The following is a 23,555-nucleotide window of genomic DNA, read 5'->3' as shown; positions in this document are numbered from 1 at the left end:
CTGTGAGCTGCGTCCTCCTTAAAAAAAAAAGTAATTGTGGTTTAAATTGTGGTTTAAAATAATTGCAAAAACTGTGAGAAAAAAAGAAGAAAACTCCTGCAGGTCTGGCCTAGTTCTACTCACTCCATTCAGAAGGAAGGAAGAGGGTGAAGGAGAGTAGGTTTCCTGGCCAAAATGAGACAGGAGAAGCTGGGGACAGGAGCAAAATTTAGTTGAGCATCAAATCTGTGATGGAGATTTTGCTAAAACTTGCTGTCCATTAACCATTCAATTCCCACAAGAACTATGGGAGACAGTTTGGATGACGGACTGAGGCTCAGAGCCATTGCTTGACCTGTCCAAGATGACATTCCTGGTAAGCAAATGAGCCAGAATTAAAGCTCAGTACTGCCCGACAACCTGGCCTGGTATATCTGCACACGTTCTGTCTTCATGAAAGGGTTTTGATTTAATCCTGCAAACTCTGTAAATCCCTCTATGGGGGCTCCCCTGAATTGATACATACAATCTTTTCAACACAAAGGAATTTCTTGTCTTAAAGGTAAAGAAGGAAAGCAAATACATTTTAGATTATATTTTCTATATAAATGGAATTGCATTGTGCTACCTGCTTTTTTGTATTCAATTAACAATATATCAGGACCCTTTCTCCCATCAACTTATAAAATGTCCTTTATTCATTTCTCATCTTCATCTCATTTCATAATATGCAACATAATTTGTTTACTGAGCATTTCCCTATTGATGGACATTTAGGTTTTTCCAGTTTTGTTTTCTTGTTTTGCTTTTATGTGTTATTTGGTGTTCTGAGCAGTATTTGTCATAGGTTGGGTTTTTAGAAGTGAATGCTGAGACTGAAGTTAAGGTGCGAGCTATTTATTAGGGATCAAAGCCTGGGAAAGGAAAGGGGAAGGAGAAGTGGACAGTGAGAGAAGTTAAACAGCTGTGAAGACCAGAGCTTCAGCCAATACAATAGAGGACTCTGGGAATTCAAGCAGCATTGCCTGTCAGAGCTGTCCAGCACTGGGCTTTTACAATCCCACCTCACACAGTCACCAGATGAAGGCCAGGGGCTGTCTGCACAGATCACATTTCCCACACTGGTCACCAAGTCCTTCTTAAAGGAATATTGGATTTGTGTAGCTCGTCTCTGTGTCTACCACAGTACTACATTGTATTCCCATATTGATTTGGGCATAACTAACATTTTTGCATTGTTGAATCTTTCCCACAAAGAACATGGTCGTTTTCTCCATTCACTCACACATGCATTTATGCATCCAAGTACTTATTGAGTGTCTACAATATGCCAGGCATTTTCCTTCAGAAGAGGCTTACTTCAGATGTGAACCAACAGAGAAAAGAGGCCCTGCCGTCATAGAACTTACATTCTGATAGATGACAAACATAAACAAATACAATATATATAATGTCACATGGTGATAAGGGCTATAGAGGAAAATACAGCAGGTAAATGAGATGTGGTCAATTTTTAATAGGCCGTCAAGAATAGGGTGTCAAGAAAGGTCTTACTGGGAAAGTGATAAGTCTGAAGGAGGTGAGGGAGCACCTCATGAGAAGTTCCAGAAGGAAGAGTGTTCCAGAGAGAAGGCACATCAAGTGCAAAGGCACAGCAAGTGAGAGAATGTCTGGTGTATACAAAAATCATCCACTTGCCCGAGATTTTATAGAGAGCTGAGCTAGAGAGAAGAGGAGACGAGTCCAGAAGGAAAACGTGGAGCATCAATTTTTTAGGGCCTTGTAGACTTTAGTTAAGGATTTGTTTTTACTCCAAGTTAGAGGAGCAGACTTCGGAGGGGTCAGAGCAAAGGAGTGAATGACCTGCCTTATAGGTTAACTGTAACTATGTGACTGTTATGGTCTGCATTTTGTGAAAAGGGATGAGAGTGGAAACCAAGAATCCAGGTAAGGAGCTATTGTAATATCCAGGTGAAAGATGATGGTAGTATGTGCATGGAAGTGGTGAAAAATGTTCTGATTCTAGATATGTTGTGAAGGTAGAGTTGACAAGATTGTGCGAATAACTTGCTTTTGGGTGTCACACACACACACAAAAGTTCTTCTAGTCTCCAAAGTAAACTTTGAGCATTTCCCATAAATAAGTCGACACCTTATTCCCGACTTTTGCAATGTTGATGCTTAAATATGTCATGACATTTTGTGAATATGTTAATCATGTGAGAGAAGTATTGTTTTGCCATCATAAGCAGACTGATAAAAAAAACTTGTTAACTGATTATTTTGAAGAATTTTCCTTTGAATGAATACCTGTTGAGGTTTTGTTTGATAAGCCTGTTGTCCCAAAGTCTGATTCCCTTGCAACTTCTTTGCAAGTAACCATCTTTTCTTTCCTAAATGCTTTTTTCTCTGAGACATCTTTCACAATTGGCAGTCCTGGCTTCCTTCTTCCACCACATTTTCTATTATCTCTTACCCTATCTGAGTACTTCAGTGTGTTAGGAATTTTTTACCTGGTGGGGTTACCCAAAATTTCATTTCTACAGCAACCAAGTTCTTTTTTTTTTTTTTTTCATAAAACAAAAGCAAAGTTGTTTTAATAGATGCCATGATTTCTATGTCTGGTATTTCTTTAAAATTTGAAAACTAGAAATTATTGTTATACATATAAATGTATTCAAAAAAATCTTATTTATGTCTAATAAGATTTGAGGATGAACTCTAGATTTTAAATACAGTAGATTCCATGTCTTTTCTTGGAGGTTTTTGAGGACTAATTTTTGGTGGTATCTCTTTGGCATAAAAGGTTTTATGAAGTCCAGCTTTTCGAAGTGCTAACTCAAAACAAAGTCTAGGGTCAGAAATTATCTGCTGTTCATTGTACGCATTCAATGTGAAGAGTGACTTTTGAAGAATAAATTCTTCTTCAATTCCAATACCCATCCTTGCCTTCAATACCATTGTATCTGACATCATTCTAACAGGATCAAATCGAGCAACAATAGCAACCTAGATTTTTTTGGTTTGTACCCAGTCTGACATTTATTATTATAGCTGTGTGACTCTGGGGAACTTCTGTGCCTCTTCAGTTTCCTCATCTGTTTCCTAAGGGCTTCTAGCCATCTCTCTCTTCTTCTTCATGTGCTTCTTGAAGAGCCACTTCTCGTTTCTCCATCAAACGCTTTTCTAATAATTCTTGTCTATATTTAACCCAATGGTTGCCTTCCAGTTTCGGCCTCCTGCACACAAGTAGGGTATTTCCTGCTTGCCTGGTGACTGTGAACGAGTTCTGGTGGAATGTACAGCATCCAAGTTCTTAGTGGTCCTGTCTTTACTGTGTCATCGAGATTGGCCATTGACCATATTACAGGACATGGGAGTGCCATATGGCACCCTAGAGAGTCTCACGGACTGCAGACTCAGTCCTCTTTTCCCCCATTGTGAAGCAGCAGACCCATTTCCCTTCTTAATTAAAATCAATCACCCCAAGAGTATAATTACCCCCACCCCATACTTAGGGTATTATGGGGAACCCAAATCATCCAGCAGTCAGTCTCACCTTCAAATTTAAACAGAACCAAGACTTTCTTCCCTAGTGGGTGGGTTCTTTTCTTGGGCACTGGAACTTCCAAAATCCAATGATCCCAGATTGTATAGATGAAGAGCAAACATTCCTTGCGTGGATTCTTAGGTGTCAGGTGGGAGCAGACACTACCCTCGTCTGTTCCTTGTTTGTGTATATGGCTGTGAGGAAGATGGCACCATATTGGCCACTAATGTAAGGTGTTTACCTACTGATAACCCAGACATGAGAGGAAAGAGAAACATAGTAAAATAAGAAGCTTACCCATTTCCAGACCCCAAGCCCAGAGATAGCAATTCTATGTGATGTGTGTCTTTTTAGATATATTTCTGTGCATATTTATATATCTGTAAGCACACACACACACATGTAATAGGTTGGCATTTTTTTTACACAAAATTTTCTCTGTAACATGCTTGTGCCTGGAGATGGTTCTTGAGGACTTTCCTGTGTCACTGCCTCCTCCTTCTGTTTAAAGGCTGTGTGGTGTTCCAGAGCATAGATGGGCTAGACCTTATTTATTGACTCCTTTAGTGATACATTTTGTAGATGCTGCATCTTTCCTTTTTATAAGTAATGCTGAAGGGAATAGGTTTATGTATTCTTGCTTGTGCTAAGAGACAAATATTTCTCTTGGTTAGATATCTAGAAGTACTATTGCTGAGTAGAAACATCAAACTTAATTTTTTTTTAATTTACTAAGATGGTGGATTAGGTAAACGCTATGCCTACTGCATCCCAGGATCACACCAAAATCACAAATAAATTATAGAACAATCAACCTCAAGAATCATTTAAAGACTAGCTGAACAAAACCCCTATAATAAGGATATAAATAAGAGGCCACATTGAGACAGGTAGGAGTGGGGGAGATGAGAAATGGGCTGACTTCAAACCCAGAGGTAGTGGTTGAACATTGGGAGAGACACCTCGGTGGTGGGGGTCCCGCCTGAAGAGGGAGGGGTCCCAGCTCCATGCCGGGCTCCCCAGCCGAGGGGTCCTGTGCCAGGAAGAGGAGTTCCCACAACATTTGGCAGTGAAAATCAGCAAGGATTCTGTCTGCCCTTCCTTGTGAGAGGGAAGGTGGCTAGGAACCCAGATGCCCTCTTATGGAGCCTGTACACAGACTTACTCGATGCAGACACTTACCTGGTCTCTGGTGGAGGGGCGGCAGCTTGGGAGGCCCAGGGATAAGTAGGGAAAGACTGAGTTGTGTGGCTTTGGGGGTGAGATCTGGAGGGACAGGAGCCATTGTTGTCCCTGTGTGGAGCCTGACACACATGTAGCCTACAGAAGGGTGCCATCTTTCCAGTGTTGAGTCCCCCCCAAAGGGCCAAGTCTGGGACCTCATTGGTCAGGTGGAATCCACATATGTGCACCACCTTGGTGATGCCCTGGGTCCCTGTCCCCCACACAGCTCGTTCTACATCTCCCAGGGCACTCTTGACTGCTGGACTGCTGGCCCTGCCACACAGACAATGGAGGCCTTTTGCAGTGGCAGACAGCCTGCAGCAGCCCAGGGAATGTTTGCTGGTGGGAGGTGACCGAAGACCTGCCCTGCAGCAACTCTTGGGCAACTTTCAGGATCCTGCAAGCCTGGGGTGGGTGGTGGCTAGCCATAGTGTTCTTGGGGCATTTTTGTGGGATGGTCATGGCCCAGCACCTGTGCAGGAGCCTTGATTGCATTGACTTTGTAGAAACCACAGACCATAGAAACCTCCACCCACTTAGAGCTGCATTGCCAAGGGAACTCTTTGTGCCTGGGTGGCCTTGCCCCACAAGCTTGGGGAAGAACCTGGGAACTTTCGGTGGTGGAGAGTGAACCAAAAACTGTATCACCACAACTCTTGGGCATCTGTGGGGGATTTGCGAGCCTGAGGCAAGTGGTGGCTGGCTGCAGTGTTCTAAGGATACTGTGCAAAGTGGTCACAGGCTGGGCACTGGCATAGGAACTGAATGTGTATTAACTTTGTAAAAACCACTGGCCACATCTCATGACTCCCTGGGACTCTGCCCTCCCCAGCTGCACCACTGAGGGCACTCTCTACATCAGGTCAACCAGCCTTGCCCAGGCACTTAAGGAGGTTCTTTCAATGACTGGGTCTTATGGCCAGTTGGCAGGTGGTGGGGACGGGAGGGAGGCTAGGCCTTTTACTAAGCTACCTCAGGCCCACTACTGGTGGAAGCTGGCCTCAGTTTACAGGCCACACACATACACCTCCAGGTTCACCACAGGCAGTAGCCAACCACATATAGCCTTGTGGCTCCTACCAGGTAGCTGAAGGCTTGTAACAGGCCAGGCTGAAATTGGCCTGCATGGGAGCCCCTCCCAAGAGATACGGGAAACAACTCACCCTAAGGCTGGCTTCAGACCACACTGGAGCACTACCTGGTTCCCACAGTTGGCACACCCAAAAGGGACTCTCACAGGCATAAGAGCCCACAGGGGCAAATCCTCCTTTGAGGGTTCAGCACCCACACGGCAGCACATACACTGTGGGCAGAGCCAATCCTCACAGTCAGTCAGCCCCAAGAGTCAATCCCACTTACTGACATGCCAAAAGACAATCAAGGCTCAATAACAACAGGAGAACACACACAACACACTCAAAGGACACTCCTGGAACACATGCACAGGAGATCAGGGAGACTGTGCCACCAGACCACACAGGACAAATACTACATAAGGCCACCCAGCAAAGTCAAGAGACATAGGAAGCAAACACAGAAGCAAATACAGAGAAGCAAACACAGAGAGGCAGCCAAAATGAGGAAACAAAGAAACATGTTCCAAGTAAAAGAACAAGAGAAACCTCCAGAAATAGAACTAAATAAAATGGAGGCAAGCAACCTAGTAGAGACAGAGTTTAAAACACTGGTTATAAGAAGGCTTACTGAACTTTGTGAGAATTTCAACAAAGAGATGGCAAGCATAAATAAGGACTTAGAAACCATAAAAAAGAATTGGTTAGAAATAAAAAACACAATAACTAAAATGAAGAATACATTAAAAGGAATTAACAGTAGATTATGAGGTGTGATCACAAAATACAGTGAATGTTTAAATTTAAAAAAATTATTACAGTAAAAGACACATTGCTATTAATCTCCCTCAAAATACTACCCCTTGCTTTGAACACACTTATCCCATCATTCTTGCCACTTTCTGAAGCAGTTCTGGAAGTCCTCTTTCGTGAGTGTCTTTAATTGCACTGTCATGGCTGCCTCGATGTCCTGAATCATTTTGACTTTGGGGAAAAGCCAGAAGTCGCATGGTGCCAGATCTGGTGAATAATATGGTATGGATGAGGACACACCATAATATTTTTATTTGACAGAAATTGCCATGAAACGATATGTGACATGGAGCATTGTCATGATAGAGGATGACTTATGGCACACTTTAAAACACGCCTTCTCTCAACTGTAGCGCACACCTGACTGACTACACTGAACAAATTGAAACTTGTCACACACTGTTAATAAGGTTCAACACGCTGCTTCCTGTATTGAAGATCCCTGCCTTTCCATTGAATGGCACTCAGCAGCAGCATTCACCCTATTTGTTGATCACAATGGAAAGGCTCCATGTCACACATCACTTCTGGTACAGCAATTTCTATCAAATAAAAACATTATGGTGTGTCCTCATCAACCTTATTCACCAGATCTGGCACTGTGCAACTTCTTGCTTTTCCCCCAAATAAAAATGACCATGAAAGGTAAATGTTTTGAATCAATTCAGGACATCGAGTCAGCCACGACAGTGCAACTAAAGACACTTATGAAAGAGTACTTCCAAAACTGCTTCAGAAAGGGGCAAGAACAATGGAATAAGTGTGTTCAAAGTGAGGGGGAGTATTTTGAGGAGGACTAATAAAAATGTGTCTTTTACTGTAATAATTTTTTAAATTTAAACTCTCACTGCATTGTTTGAACACACCTCATAGATGAAACAGAGGATCAAATCAGCAATTTAGAAGACAGAATAGCAGAAAACACCCAATCAGAACAACAACAAAGAATAAAAAACAATGAAGATAGTTTAAGGGACCTGTGGGATAATATCAAGTGTAGTAACATTCACATCATAGGAGTACCAGAAGGAGAAAAGAGGGAGCAAAGGATCAAGAAACTATTTGAAAAAATAATGACTGAAAACTTCCCTAACCTGGTGAATATATAGACATACAAGCCAAGGAAGTGCAGAGAGTCCCAAACAAGATGAACTCAAAAAGGCTCACACTAAGACACATCATAATTGAAGTGGCAAAGGTTAAAGTCAAAGAGAGAATCCTGAAATCAGCAAGAGAAAGACAACTAGTTGCTTAGAAGGGAGTTCCCATAAGACTGTCAGCTGATTTCTCAACAGAAACTTGGCAAGCCAGAAGGGAACGGCAGGAAATATCCAAAGTAATGAAAAACAAGGACCTACATACCAAGACTAGTCTACCCAGCAAGACTATCATTTAAAATTGAAGAAAAGATAAAGAACTTCCCAGACAAGAAAAAGCCAGTATTACCAGAAATGTTAAAAGGACTTCTTTAAGAAGAGGAAGGGAAACAAACAGAAATCAAAAATATGAATCATAAAATCTCAATAGCTATATACCTATCAACAATCACTTTAAATGTAAATGGATTAAATGCTCCAATCAAAAGATATAAGGTAGCTTTTTCTCCCAGGCCCCTTCCTCCCTCCAATCACCTCCACGTAAGGCTGCAGCACACGATTGAATAATGTCCCGAGTTCCACTGGGGAAAGTCCTCCTGAGGAATGTCATCCAGCACACAGATGCTCATAATAAGATTCAGGAAGAATCAGATATATGGAAAATAAGAGAATTGGAGAAACAGATGGAAAATGCTTACTGGGGAACCAAAAGGAAAATGTTACCCAGTAGTTCAAGCCAGATGCGTAGTGACGGTTTTGATGAAGAAACTCAGAGAGACTTTTGGAGGCCAAAGAATGAAATTTCTGGAGCACTGGAAGATAATTTTCTTAAAGCTAAATCTTGGAACAAGAAGTTATATGATTATGAAGCTGACATGCCAGACAGATGGGGTCACAGTGGTTATAAAGAGTTATATCCTGAAGAATTTGAAACAGACAGTAGTGATCAGCAAGATATTACTAATGGGAAAAAAACATCTCCCCAGGTAAAATCATCTACCCATGAATCTCACAAGCACAAGAAGTCAAAGAAATCCCACACAAAAAAGCAGAAAAAGAAGTCACACAAAAAAACAGAAGAAAAGTAAAAGGGAAGCCATAGATATAATGGCAGATTCCTCAAGTGAGTTCTCAGAAGAAACTGGAGCTTCTAGTACTAGGAAACAACCAAATAAGCATAAGAAAAAATCCAGGAAAAAGTCTCTCAAAAAATCTGCTTTAGTCTTAGAGGCAGAAAGTGACACTTCTCAGTCAGGAGATTCTTCATCTAGCAGTTCTGAGGAAAGTGAGGAAAGAGACATTGCTAGATGGGCGGGGGGGGGAGGCGGGTGAAGGGATTGAAGGGCAGTCGGTGACCACAGGATGGCCACAGGGTTTGAAAATTAATCTGGGGAACGTAATTTAGCGGTTACCAGAGGGTAAAGGGGTTGGGGGTGGGAGATGAGGGTAAGGGGGATCAAATATACGGTGATGGAAGGAGAACTGACTCTGGATGGTGAACACACAATGTAATTTATAGATGATGTGATATAGAATTGCACACCTGAAATCTATGTAATTTTAATAACAATTGTCACCCCAATAAATTTAAATTAAAAAAAATAAAAATAAAAAAAGAAAAGGGGAAAAAAATAAAAAAAATAAAAAGGCAAAGTAGAAAATTATATATGACAAATACAGTAATGTAAAAATGTACATAAATAAAGATTGGAAGATAGTAGAAAATTAAAAAAAAAAAAAAAAAGAAAACCAAAAGGAAAAAGAGAGATAAAAAAGTCCCTATTCCTGTAGCAAACAATGAGATACAGGAGAGGACAAACAAATGCACAAATTGGAAAGTGGCTACAGATGAAAGGTCTGCTGAGAGCTCAGAGGATGATTAAATGCAGAAGAAACATTCTTCAGTTTCCCATGTGACTGGATATTTACAGCTATTACACCTTGGGGCTTTGCCAGTGACTTATTGCTCACCACAGGGGGCCTGAGGGCAGAGCTCTTCGTACCACCTGTGTGCGTTCTGATAGACTTGTCTTCTATTTTGGCCTGTTAAACTTGATCCTCTTATTGATAATTGGGAATCTGGTATTTTGTTATGAAAGTTTCTTGAAGAGATTATTTTTTGCAATTAATTACATTCAGTATAGAGTGCATATACAGCAAATTAAAGGACCCAGAAAGCTGATTCCAGTGACCTGGGTATATCAATTGAAATGTTGAATTTTTGGGAAAGCAATACCGTGTAGAATGGTCTAAGGGAATATTGTGTTGCTCTCATCGGCTTATTAAGCAGTTGCCACTTGACTTTTTTTGTCTTCAGCCTTGTTGCTTTTTATTTTGGCCCCATACGTGTGGTCCAATGACAAATATTTTCCCTTTATAACACCCACAGACAGCTAGGGTTTTCTCACAGAAGAGGCTAGGGTTTTCCGTCAAATTTACCTGCTGGACAGGGACTGTAGCTATACTTAGTATACCCTTAAAACATGGTAATTGTATAGTAAATGGTTTTCTAGTTAAAAAAAAAAAAACAGACATAAGGTAGCTGAATGGATAAGAATACAAGACCCATGCATATGCTGTCTACAAGAGACCCACCTCAGATCAAAAGACACACACAGACTGAAAGTAAAGGGATGACAATATTTACTTCATACAAAAGGAAATGAGAAAAAACATTGGGTAGCAATACTTGTATTGGACAGAGTAAACTTTAAAATGAAGACTATAATAAGGACAAAGAAAGACATTACATAATAATGAAGGGATCAATCCAACAAAAGGACATCACCCTAGTAAACATTTATGTACCTAACATAGGAGAAACTAAATATATAAAGCAAATATCGACTGACATAAAGGCAGAGATCAACAGTAACACAATCATAGTACAGGACTTTAACATTCCATTGACACCAATGAACAATCTTCCAGACAGAAAATCAACACAAAACAGCAGCTTTAAATGACACACTAGACCAGATGGATTTAATTGATATTTTTAAAGCATTTTACCCCAAAGCAACAGACTATACATTCTTTTCAAGTGCACATTGGAACATTTTCCAAGATAGACAATATGTGAGCCACAAAACAAGTCTCAATAAATTTAAGAGGATTGAAATCACAGTAAGTGTCTTCTCTGACCACAATGGTATGAAACTAGAAATTAATTACAAGAAAAAAATTGAAAAACACATAAATACATGGAAACTAAATAATAGGCTACTAAATAATCAATGGGTCAACAATGAGATGAAGGAAGAAATCAAAAGATACCTGAGACAAATGAAAATGAAAACACAATAATTCAAAATCTATGGGACACAGTGAAAGCAGTCTTAAGAGGGAAATCCATGGCAATGCAGGCCTACCTAAAGAAACAAAGAAACAAAATCTGAAATAAACAATCTATCTTTGCACCAAAGAGAACTGGAGAAAGAACAGCAAACAAAGCCCAAAGTGAATACAATGAAGGAAAAAATAAAGATCAGAGAGAAGATAAATAAAATAGAGAGGAAAAAAACAATAAAAAATATCAATGAAACCAAAAGCTGGTTTTTTTGGCAAGACAGACAAAATTGACAAACCCTTGACCAGACTCATCAAGAAAAAAAAGAAAGGATTCACATAAATAAAATCAGAAATGAAAGAGGAAAAATGTTAACTGACACCACAGAAATTAAATTAAAAAAAATTAAGAAAATGCTATAAGAAAATACCAGGGGTGCCAAAAAATAATGTATACATATGATTTGTATTCATCTTTTGTTATTGGTATATATTGAGTACCACAATTTTAATACAGTTTTTTCCTTTCTTAAAATGTGTATACATTTTTTTGTCACCTTCTATATATGCCAACAATTTGGACAATCTGGAAAAAATGGATAAATTCCTAGAAGCATACAGTCTTTCAAGGCTGAATCAAGAAGAAACAAATAATCTGAACCAACCAGTTACTACTAATGAAATTGAATCCGCAATAAACAAGCTCCCAACAAACAAAAGTCGTGGACCAGATGGCTTCACAGGTGAATTTTACCAAACATTCAAAAGAGAATTAACACCTATTCTTCTCAAACTATTCTAAAAAATCTAAGAGGAGGGAAGCTTCCCAAGTTTATTTTATGAGGCCATCAGTACCCTTATTCCAAAACCTGACAAAGGCATTACAAAAAAAGAAAACTATAGGCCAATAACCCTAATGAACATAGATGTAAAAATCCTCAACAAGGGCCGGCCCGGTGGCTCAGGTGGTTAGAGCTCCATGTTCCTAACTCCGAAGGCTGCCGGTTGGATTCCCACATGGGCCAGTGGGCTCTCAACCACAAGGTTGCCAGTTCATTTCCTCCACTCCCGCAAGGGATGGTGGGCAGCGCCCCCTGCAACTAAGATTGAACACGGCACCTTGAGCTGCGCTGCTCCCGGATGGCTCAGTTGGTTGGAGCGCGTCCTCTCAACCACAAGGTTGCAGGTTTGACTCCCGCAAGGGATGGTGGGCTGCACCCCCTACAACTAGCACCGGCAACTGGACCTGGAGGTGAGCTGCGCCCTCCACAACTAAGACTGAAAGGACAACAACTTGGAGCTGAATGGCACCCTCCACAACTAAGATTGAAAGGACAACAACTTGACTTGGAAAAAAAAAGTCCTGGAAGTACACACTGTTCCCCCAATAAAAGTCCTGTTCCCCTTCCCCAATAAAATCTTTAAAAAAAAAATCCTCAACAAAATATTAGCAAACCAAATTCAGCAATACATTAAAAAGATCATACATCACAATCAAGTGGGATTCATTCCTGGTATGCAAGTTTGGTTCAATACCCACAAATCAATTAATGTGATATACCACATAAAGAAAATGAAAAATAAAAATACGGTCATATTAATAGATGCAGAAAAAGCATTTGACAAAATCCAGCATCATTTTACTATAAAAACTCTCAGCAAAATGGGAGTAGAGGGAATATATCTCAACACAATAAAAGTCATATACGACAAACCCACAGCTAACATCATACTCAATGGGGAAAAGCTAAAAGCATTTCCCTTAAGATCAGGAACAAGACAAGGATGCCCACTTTTACCACTTTTATTCAATACTGGAAGTTCTAGCCACAGCAATCAGACAAGAAAAAGAAAAAAAAAAAGCCACCCAAAAGGGAATGAAGCAGTAAAATTGTCATTATTTGCAGGTGACATGATACTATAGAGAGAGAACCCAAAAGATTCTATAGAGAGAGAACTATAGAGAGAGAACACCAAGAAACTATTATTACTGATAAATGAATTTAGTATAGTAGCAGGATACAAAATTAATATCTAAAAATCAGTTGCATTTTTATATACCAATAACAAACTATCAGAAAGAGAAATTAAAAATACAACCCCATTTACAATTGCATCAAAAACATAAAATACTTAGGAATAAATTTAACCAAGAAAGTAAAAAACCTGTACTTAAAAAATCATGAGACATTTAAGAGAGAAATTTAAGAAGATACAAATAAATGAAAATATATACTTTGCTCATGGATAGTTAAAATGTGCATACTACCCAAACCAATATATAAATTCAAGGCAATCGCTATAAAATACCAATGGCATTTTTCACAGAACTAAAACAAATAATCCTAAATTTTATATAGAATTATAAAAAAGCCTGAATAACCACTGCAATCCTGAGAAAGAACAAAGCTAAAGGTATCACGTTATCTGATATCAAATTATACTACAAGTCTATATTAATCAAAACAGTATTATACTGGGATAAAAACAGACACATAGGCCAATGGAACAGAATAGAAAACACAGAAATAAATTCATGTCTATATGGTCATTTAATTTATGACAAAGGAAGCAAGAATTTACATTGGGATAAAGACAGTCTATTTAATAAATGGTGCTGAGAAAACTGGACAGATGTATTATGAAAAAAGAAAGAAAGAAAGAAACTGGACCACCTTTTTACTTCATATACAAGAATAAACTCAAAATGGATTAAAGACTTAAATGTAAGACCCAAAACCATAAAAATCCTAGAAGAAAATATAGGAAGTAAACTCTCAGACATTACCCTTAGTAATATTTTTACTGATATATTTCCTTGGGCAAGGGAAACAAAAGAAAAAAATAAACAAATGGGACTACATCAAACTGAAAAGTTTTTTCACAGCAAAGGAAACCATCAACAAAACAAAAAGACATCCTACTGAATAAGAGAAGATATTTGCCAATGATACATCTGATAAGGGGTTAATATCCAAAATTTATTAAAACAAAACAAAAAAATTCATACAATTCAATACCAAACAAACAAGCAATCCAATTAAAAAATGAGCAGAGGACATGAATAGACATTTCTCCAAAGAAGACATACACATGGCCAATTGACATATGAAAAGATGTCCAATATAACTAATAATCAGAGAAATGCAAATTAAAAACACAATGAGATATCATCTCACACCTATCAGAATAGCTATCATTGATGAATCAACAAACAACAAGTGCTGGAAAAGATATGGAGAAAAGGGAACTCTCATGCCTTTTTGGTAAGATTGAAAATTCGTGCAGCCACCCCGGAAAACAATATGAAGTTTCCTCAAACAATTAAAAATAGAGTTATCATATGACCCAGCAATCCCTCTTTTGGGTATTTATCCAAAGAAATCTAAAGCACTAATTCAAAAAGATATATGCATCTCTGTGTTCATTGCAACATTATTTACAATAGGCAAGAAGAAACTGAAGGAACCAAAGTGTCCACCAACAAATAACTGGCTAAAGATGTGGTACATGTATAGAATGGAATATTACTCAGCCATAAAAAGAATGAAATCTTACCATTTTTGACAACATGGATGAACCTAGTTGGTATTATGCTAAGTGAGATAAGTCACAGAGAAAGACAAATACCATATGATTTCACTTATATGTGAAATCTAAAATCTCACTTATATGTGAAATCTAAGAAATAAAATAAATGAACAAACAAAACAAACAAACTCATAGATACAGAGAACAAACTGATGGTTGCCAGGTGGGAGGGAGGTTGGGAGACTGGGTGAAAAAGGTGAAGGGATTAAGAAGTACAAATTGGCAATTCACAGTAATCATGGAGGTGTAAAGTACAACATAGCAAATATAGTCAAAACTATTGTAATAACTATGTAGTGTTAGGGGGGTACTAGACTTATTGGGGGAATCACTTCATAAGTTATATACTTGTAAATGTCTAACCATTATGTTAATTATATAATATATATATATGTTAACTATATATAAAATTAATATAAAATAACATTAAATGTCAACTTTAATAGAAAAATAAAAAAAATTTAATTGAAAATTGTATAGATAATGCCAATTTATCTTCTGAAAAGACATTACCAATTTATCTTCTCCCCAACTATATGTAAGGATATTTGTTTATTCACACATTCACCAACAAACCTGTAAATCCTAGCCAATATGATGTTAAAGAAATATCTTTTATGTTATTATTTCAGTTAGCACTTAACTGATCACTCGTTTGGAAAAAACAAAGCTTTGCATTACATTTTAGATTTAGAAACTGTCATTTAATTAAAGTTTATTATGAACAACTGCAACTGAAGACAGAAATGTAAAACAGCTACTTCAGAACAGCTCACTTGCATTTTACATTGTACTAAGTTTTTTCTTATTAAATTTATTGGGGTGACAATGGTTAGTAAAATTATATAGGTTTCAAGTGTGATAAAGATATGGTACATACACACAGTGGAATACTACTCAGCCATAAGAAAAGATGAAATAGTGCCATTTGTGACAACATGGATGGATCTTGAGATTATCATGATAAGCGAAATAAGTCAGACAGAAAAAGTGGAGAACCATATGGCTTCACTCATATGTGGGGTATAAAACTGAAAGCAACAAATGAACAAGACAAACGAATAAAAAATCATAGACATAGACAAAGTTTAGTGGTTACCAGAGCGAAAGGGGTAGGGGGATTGGTAGAAGAGGGAAAAGAGGATCAAATATATGGTGATGGAAGAACTCTTGGTGGTGAATACCCAATGCACTATATAGATGATGTATTATAGAAATGTACACTTGAAACCTATATAATTTTACTAACAAATGTCACCCCAATAAATCAAATATATATGGTGCCAAAAAATGTATACATATTTTAAGAAAGGAAAAAACTGTATTAAAATGTAATACTCTGAATGATGCTAGCATTCATTTGATTAATGCCATCTTTTGAGTGAACGTCATACTACATATTGCTACCGTAATTCAATTCAACTTTGAAAAGTAATACATAGATAACATCTCTTAAAATGTGTACATTTTTTTGGCACCCCCTACACACACACTTATATGTATACACACACACATGCATACACACACGGTGCAAAAAAAATGTATACACATTTTACGAAAGGAAAAACTGTATTAAAATTCTAATACTCAATATATGCCAATAACACAAAACGAATACAAGTCACGTTTGACTTTTGCAATTACAAGAGGTGCTCAAAGTGGTTACCATCAGCATCCAGACACTTCTGATTATGGCGAACTACTGCTTGAGCAACATTGACCAGAGTGTCCACTTGTATACATTTTTTTATGAACATGGCTTATAAACAGCATGTAACTGGATTTTTTACCCAATGTAAGAATTTCTGTTGTTTATTAGAATTAAATGTATTCACATTTATTATAATTACTATATTTGTATTGCTTCCTGCCATATAATTTTATGTCTCTATCTACCATATTTTCTTGTCTTTTTTCTTTCCTGACTTTTAACAAATTTATTTTTTTTCTTACATTTACTTTCTCCTAATACTTTAGAAATTATCTTGCTTCTATTCTTTCTGTGTTTACCTTCAAAATTTTCTCACAGGATATCTTTTATTATCTTATGGAACACTGAAGTTCTTTTATCCTGTTCCAAAAAAGTTTATGGACATTCAGATCAAAATTGCATTATGTCTCTATATAATTTCTCTAATTGACATTTATAGACCACTCCACCCCAAAACAGCAGAGCGCACATTAATTTCAAGTGCTACGTGGAACTTACACCAAAATATAATATATCATGGATCATACCACAAACTTTAACAAATGTAAACAAATTTATTTTTTACAACATATGTCCTCAGATCATAATGGAATTAAAGTAGAAATCAATAGCAGAAAGGTAATTTAAAAATCTTCAAAACTCAAAAATTAAATAACACATTTCTAAATAATCCCTGAGTCAAAGAGACTGTCTCAAAAGAAATTAGAAACTAATTTTGAACTGAACTACAATTAAAATACAACATATCAAATTGTGGGATGCAGCTAGAGAAATGCTTAGAGAGAAATTTATAATATTAAAGGATTCTATTAAAAAGAAGAAAGGTCTTATGTTGACAATCAAAGATCCCACCTTACAAAATTAGAAAAAGGACAAAAGAAATTAGAAAAACCTGAAGTAAGCAGAAGAAAAGAAATAATAAAATAAAAGTAGAAATCAACGAAATTGAAACAAAAACAATAGAGAATATCAGTGAAACCAAAATTTGTGTGTTTTTTTTTTTTAAATATCAATACAATGGAGAAAACTCTAGCAAGACTGACAAAGAAAAAAGGGGGAAACCACAGATTTCTAATATCAGGAATAAAGAGGGGATATCACTACGGACTCTGAAGAAAGTTAAAGGATAATAAAGGAACATTATGAATAATTCCATGCACAAAATTGTAACAACTTAAATGAAATGGAACAATTCTCCCCAAATCATACACTAACAAAACTTACATGAGATAAAATAAATAAATTGAATAGTTCTATAACTATTACAGAAATTGAATTCATAGTTTAAAACCTTCCAAAAAAGAAATCTCTAAGCCTCGATGGCTTAACTAAAGAATTCTACCACTTAAAGAAGAAATAACACCAATTCTATAAAATCACTTCCAGAAAAATAGGAGGAAATACTTCCCAACTTATTTTATTAGGCTAGCATTTTCCTGCTACCAAAACTAGACAAAGATAACACAAGAAAAAAAGATAATACAAGAAAATTTTGATCTGAATGCCCTGTATCTCTCATAACCAAAGATATAAAAATCCTCAATAAAATATTAGCAATTTGAATCTAGCAATATATAAAAAGAATTATATATTAACACCAAGTTAAGTTTTGTCCCAGGACTGCAAGGTTGACTCAATATTGAGAAATCAATTGATGAAACCCACTATATTAAGAAGAAAATCCATATAATTTAATTGTATCAATTCTTTCAGGATAAACGTAAGACACAATTCAGTACCCATTCATGATTTAAAACAATAAAAAACAAAAACTTCTCAGCAAACTAGAAGTAGAAGGGAACTTCCTCAACCTGATGAAGGGCATCATACACTAATATCCTGTTTCCCCGAAAATAAGAACTAGCCGGACAATCAGCTCTAATGTGTCTTTTGGGGCAAAAATTAATATGAGACCCGGTATTATATTATATTTTTTATTATACTATATTATATTATTATATTATATTATATTATATTATATTATATTATTAATTATATTAAAGACCTGGTCTTATAGTAAAATAAGACCGGATCTTATATCAATTTTTGCTCCAAAAGCCACATTAGAGCTGATTGTCCGGCTAGGTCTTATTTTAGGGGAAACACGGTGGGTCATATCAAATAGACTTCCTTGGATTTTCTTTCCTGTACAAACAGCCACAAAGTCAGTCTTAATTTCAAGTCTCAAAAGTCCAGTGCAGACTAAAGCAAAACTTTAATCTCATATCCAATCAAAGCTTTGTGCAGCACCAACTCAGGATCTGCAATGGACTTGCATTAGCAGACACTGTCAGGGCTTTGCTCATATCCTTTCAAATCTCTTCACCATTTTCATGCACACTGGTTTCCAGTGTGATTTTATTCTTAACAGCCAGCACCTGAGTGTTTGTCAGATGACTGCCCTCAAGCTGCCAGAACAAGCCCCATCTGGGCACACAGAGAGCAGGATGTACCTGAGAATTTACATTCTCGCCAACCACAGGCAGCCCTTTACCAATGAGTATTGGATGCAGGGGTGAAAATACTCCGGATCCTTTGTTCCTGATTGGGACAACTTTGAGATATGACCTAGAGATGTGATCTTGTTATCTCATTTGCTCCCCTGTGGGATTCAGCTACATACATCACCACCAAAGGACTTTGCTTGAGATTGCCTAAAACACTAATGAATCACTTTCACAAGACTCCTCAGCTCATGGTCAACTTCTGTTGAAAGAGGTTGCTTGACCTCTTTCTCATCCTCATCCTGCTTCCCCATTCCCCTACTGGTTTTTTCTAAGAACACTTTCTAATGAATGACTGTCACAAGGACCTTTATCCCAGGGTCAGCCTCTGGAGAACCTAGGCCAAGAGTCATGGACTGTTCTGTTCTTCCTTTCTCATTCTTTCCTCTTCTCCTCATTGATCATCAGGGTTTTGGAAAGGGAGAGGAGAATTTAAGGAAAAGTTGCCCCCAGTTTGCTGCTATTGGAGTGGTCAAGATGCTCTTCACAGCAGGCATCCAACACTGACCTTCCATGGGGTTTATTGGTGGTTCCTCTGAGACCCCTATGGGATCCTCTGCACCATCACAGTCCCTCACGAGGGCTATGAACTCTCTGGCTAGCCTCTGTGAGGATCACCTACTGTTCCTGCCCCAGATTGCTGCTGTACACCAATAGTCTGTTTCAGCCTTTCTCTGGGCAGGGTCCTTCCTATGAGTATATGGCTCAAGCTTGACATCCATGGAGTCCACTAGGCTCATAGGTTCTATGACATCCTCCCCTGAAAACCAACCAAGTACAGCCTGATCAACTGATGAATGGGGCAGCCCCAGCCCAGGTTTTGCCTTCAGATTTCTCCTATTAAGGATGAGCGTATTTCTTTATGATTGCCCCCAAAACTCTTGAGGACATATCCATGGCCTCCCTAAAATTTTTCTTGACTCTCTCAAATAGCAGTCCACAGTGGTTCCAATAGTGTCTGAAGCTTAGCTCCCATCTCGCCTGGTGGTGCCATGCTTGTCTTACCCCCTTGCAGACAACCCCAGGCTCTATAGTGGTTCCCTCAGGACTCTATCATCTGGCTAATGGAGTTTAGGAAAGCATTGCCCTCCCCCATCTGGAGAGAAAACCAGCTGAAACTCTTGCTACACCTAAGAATTCCCTTGAAATAATCTCCTTAATTTCCTACTCTTTTCTTACAGACACTGGGAACAGTAGTGGTTGCTTGTTTTGCCATCTCTTACTAATGAATCCTGCCTAGATGTGTCCAGCTCCTCTCTGTTTTAACGTATGGACATTTCTCAACAATCAATCTCAGCTTTGGAAAGCCAGCCAAATTTCTACAAAAAAAAACAGGAAAAAATGTCATTTAACCTCTTATTTCATGTAGTCATGTCAATTTTCTCAGCTACATAATTGGGATTATCAGGATTGTGTTTATCACATTAATTTTTTTGCAAATGGATTTTTGTGAAGAGGATAGAAAGATAAGCTACAGACAGAGAAAATATTTGCAAGCCACATACCCAACAGAAGACTAGCATCTATAATATATAAAGAAATCTCAGAACTCGACAGTAAAGAAAATCAAATAATCCAATTAGAAAATGGGCAAAAAACATGAAAAGACATTTCTCTAAAGAGGATATACAGGTGGAAAATAGGCACGTGAAAAGATGCACAATATCATTAGCCATCAGGGAAATGCAAATTAAAATCACCGTAATACCTCACTACACACTTACCAGAATGGCTAAAATTTAAAAAAATAGTGACAGTAACCAAATGCAAGTAAGTATGTGGGCAAACTAGAACATTCATACACTTCTGGTGGGAACTTAAAATGGTCCAACTGCTCTGGAAAACAGTTTTGCAGTTTCTTCTAAAACTAAATATGCAAACATTGCATGAACCCCCAATTGGGCTTTTTCCAAGAGAAAGGAAAGTTTACATTTACCCAAAAATTTGTTCATGAATATTCATAGCAGCTTTATAATAATCAAAACGTGGAAACAACCCAAATGTTCTTCAATGGGGACCTAGTTAAACAGTGGTACTTCTATCCCACAGAATACTACTCAGGAATAAAAAGAATGAACTATTGACACATGCAACAGCTTGAATGAATCTCTAGGGAATTATGAGTGAAAAAAGTCAATCCCAAAGAGCTACAAGCTGCGTGGTTCCATTGAAAAACATTCCTGAAACTACAAAATTATAGAAATACTCGTAGAGAACAGATTACTGGTTGTCAAGGGTTAGGAACTGGATGGGGGATGGAGGTGGGTGTGACCAAGCAGGCAACACGAGGGACCCTTGACTAGATTAATATCCTGGTCATGATACTCATACAATGGTTTTAGCTTTATTCATTCTACTAATTTTTGGAAGTTTCTAATATTATCTTTATTAATTGCCTTTTAATACTACATTTTGGGTTATTTTGTAGTTCAATTTTCTGATTTTTAAGTTTAATACTTGGCTTATTTATTTTCAGTCTTTAGTTTTCAGTTATAAAACATGAGGCTGTACATTTTCCTCTGAATCCAGCTTTAGCTATATCCCATAGGTTTTTGATATATTTCATTCTTTTCTAGATAATTTTCACTTTGAATCATGGTAATATGGGAAAGTATTGCTTCATTTACAAATAGCTAGGGCATTTTGGTTCTCTTTATTATTTACATGTAATTTTAATTTAATTATATTATAATAAAGAATGCAACATAAAAATATCTTTTTTATTATTTCTTAAGGCCTTTCTTTGATAGATTGCTATGGTAGAATTATTTCTAAAAGCACCATAGAAACAGGTTTTTATTATTTTATTATTATTATTATTGGAAGCTATTGTCTCCTATCATTTATTCATCTTTCAGAGTCAATTTTACTTTACCAGATATTCTGTTTATAATCATAGACCATGCTTAAGTTTACTTCCTCCTCTTGTGAATCATCCCAGTAATTCAAAAGAACAGAAAATTGCGCTTATTGTAATTTTCATTTTATTCTTTCCTTACTTTTGTGTTTCATCTTGCATTAGTGTGGTAAATTTGATACAACTCTTCAGCTAATATTGATATTAGATCGGTGCAAAAGTAATTGCAATTTAAAAGGTTAAAAACAATCGCAAAAACCACAATTACTTTTGCACCGACCTAATACATTATTATTAACTAAAGTGCATAGTTTACATTAGGGTTTACTCTTTGTATTTTATATTCTATGGATTTTGGCAAACATATAATGTCATGTATCCACTTCTACAGTATCATACAGAATACTTTCACTGTCCTAAAAATCCCGTGTTCCACCTATTCATCGCCTCTGTTTCTCCCCTGAATCCTTGCCAACAACTGATCTTTTTATTGTCTCCATAGTTTTGCCTTTTCCAGAATGTCAGATAGTTGGAATCATATAGAATGTAGCCTTTTCACATTGGCTTCTTTCACTTAGCAATACTTAGCACTTAACTTTTAATGTAATAATTTAAAAATTATATTTTTAATTCAGAATATGGATCAGTGATTGAAAAGAGTAAGTCTGGAGCATAAAAGCCTAAAATCTAAGATTCGGAAGAAAACACTGAACACTGTGATATCTGTGTTGTGTGTTAGGCATGAGTCTCCTGAGCTTTTCCATGACAACCCTGTGGACATTGAGCAGGGAAGGCAGCACCTGACATAGCCAGCACTTTTCCAGCAAGTGGCAGTAGAATCCTCACCATGACCCTAAAGACCAAACACGTGGTTCTCAGCCACATCTCTTACATCATCTTCCACTCTCCCAGATTTAAAAAGCCTGGGGAGGGCCGGCCCAGTGGTTCAGGCGGTTGGAGCTCCGTGCTCCTAACTCCGAAGGCTGCTGGTTCTATTCCCACATGGGCCAGTGGGCTCTCAACCACAAGGTTGCCAGTTCGATTCCTCCGAATCCCGCAAGGGATAGTGGGCTCCGACCCCTGCAACTAAGATTGAACACAGCACCATGAGCTGAGCTGCCGCTGAGCTCCCAGATGGCTCAGTTGGAGGGCATCCTCTCAACCTCAAGGTTGCCGGTTCAACTCCAGCAAGGCTGCGCCCCCGGCAACTGGACCTGGAGCTGAGCCACACCCTCCACAACTAAGACTGAAAGGACAACAACTTGAAGCTGAACAGCACCCTCCACAACTAAGATTGAAAGGACAATAACTTGACTTGGAAAAAAAAAAAAGTCCTGGAAGTACACACTGTACCCCAATAAAGACCTGTTCCCCTTCCCCAATAAAATCTTTAAAAAAAATAGAAAATATCTTTTAAATTAAAAAAAAATGTTTACTAAAAGAATCAGGTGAACAAGATGAACTGCTACAAAGAAAAAATAAAGTGTAAAATTATCTTAAAAAAAAAAGCCTGGTGAGAGCCTGGCCTAAAGACTGAAAGGCTCCCACCAAGGCACATTAGTGGTGATTTTCAGACACTAGGGTTAAGGGAACATCCTAAAGAGGAGGGAGGGTTCACATATAAAGGATCAGACCTAGAGTAGGGTCAGATCTCTCAACAGCACATGGAAAGCTAGAAAACATGGAGTGAGGACCACAAAACATTGAAGGGAGATTATTTTCAATCTAGAATCCTATATTCCTACAAATGATCAATCCATCAAAGAATGCCTCCCCCCCACACACACACAAACTTTTCCAGAAAGCTAATGGAGAAGACACTTCAACAAAACAAAGGAATAAACCAACAAAGAAGACATGGACCCGGG

At 37.6% G+C, this 23,555-nt stretch overlaps 1 protein-coding gene across 1 annotated transcript; it reads left to right on the top strand.

Annotated features, from left to right (window-relative positions):
- Window positions 1–8,302: 8,302 nt before the first annotated feature.
- On the top strand, window positions 8,303–9,619 carry LOC117013885 (uncharacterized protein NKAPD1-like). The gene is given in 3 exon segments (XM_033091434.1): window positions 8,303–8,803; window positions 8,805–9,035; window positions 9,476–9,619. Coding segments are annotated over 3 exon segments (876 nt in total).
- Window positions 9,620–23,555: the final 13,936 nt, after the last annotated feature.

Source organism: Rhinolophus ferrumequinum, chromosome 21 (genome assembly GCF_004115265.2).
Source record: "Rhinolophus ferrumequinum isolate MPI-CBG mRhiFer1 chromosome 21, mRhiFer1_v1.p, whole genome shotgun sequence".
Lineage (NCBI taxonomy): Eukaryota > Metazoa > Chordata > Mammalia > Chiroptera > Rhinolophidae > Rhinolophus > Rhinolophus ferrumequinum.
This window is presented reverse-complemented; position numbering and strand designations above follow the sequence as displayed.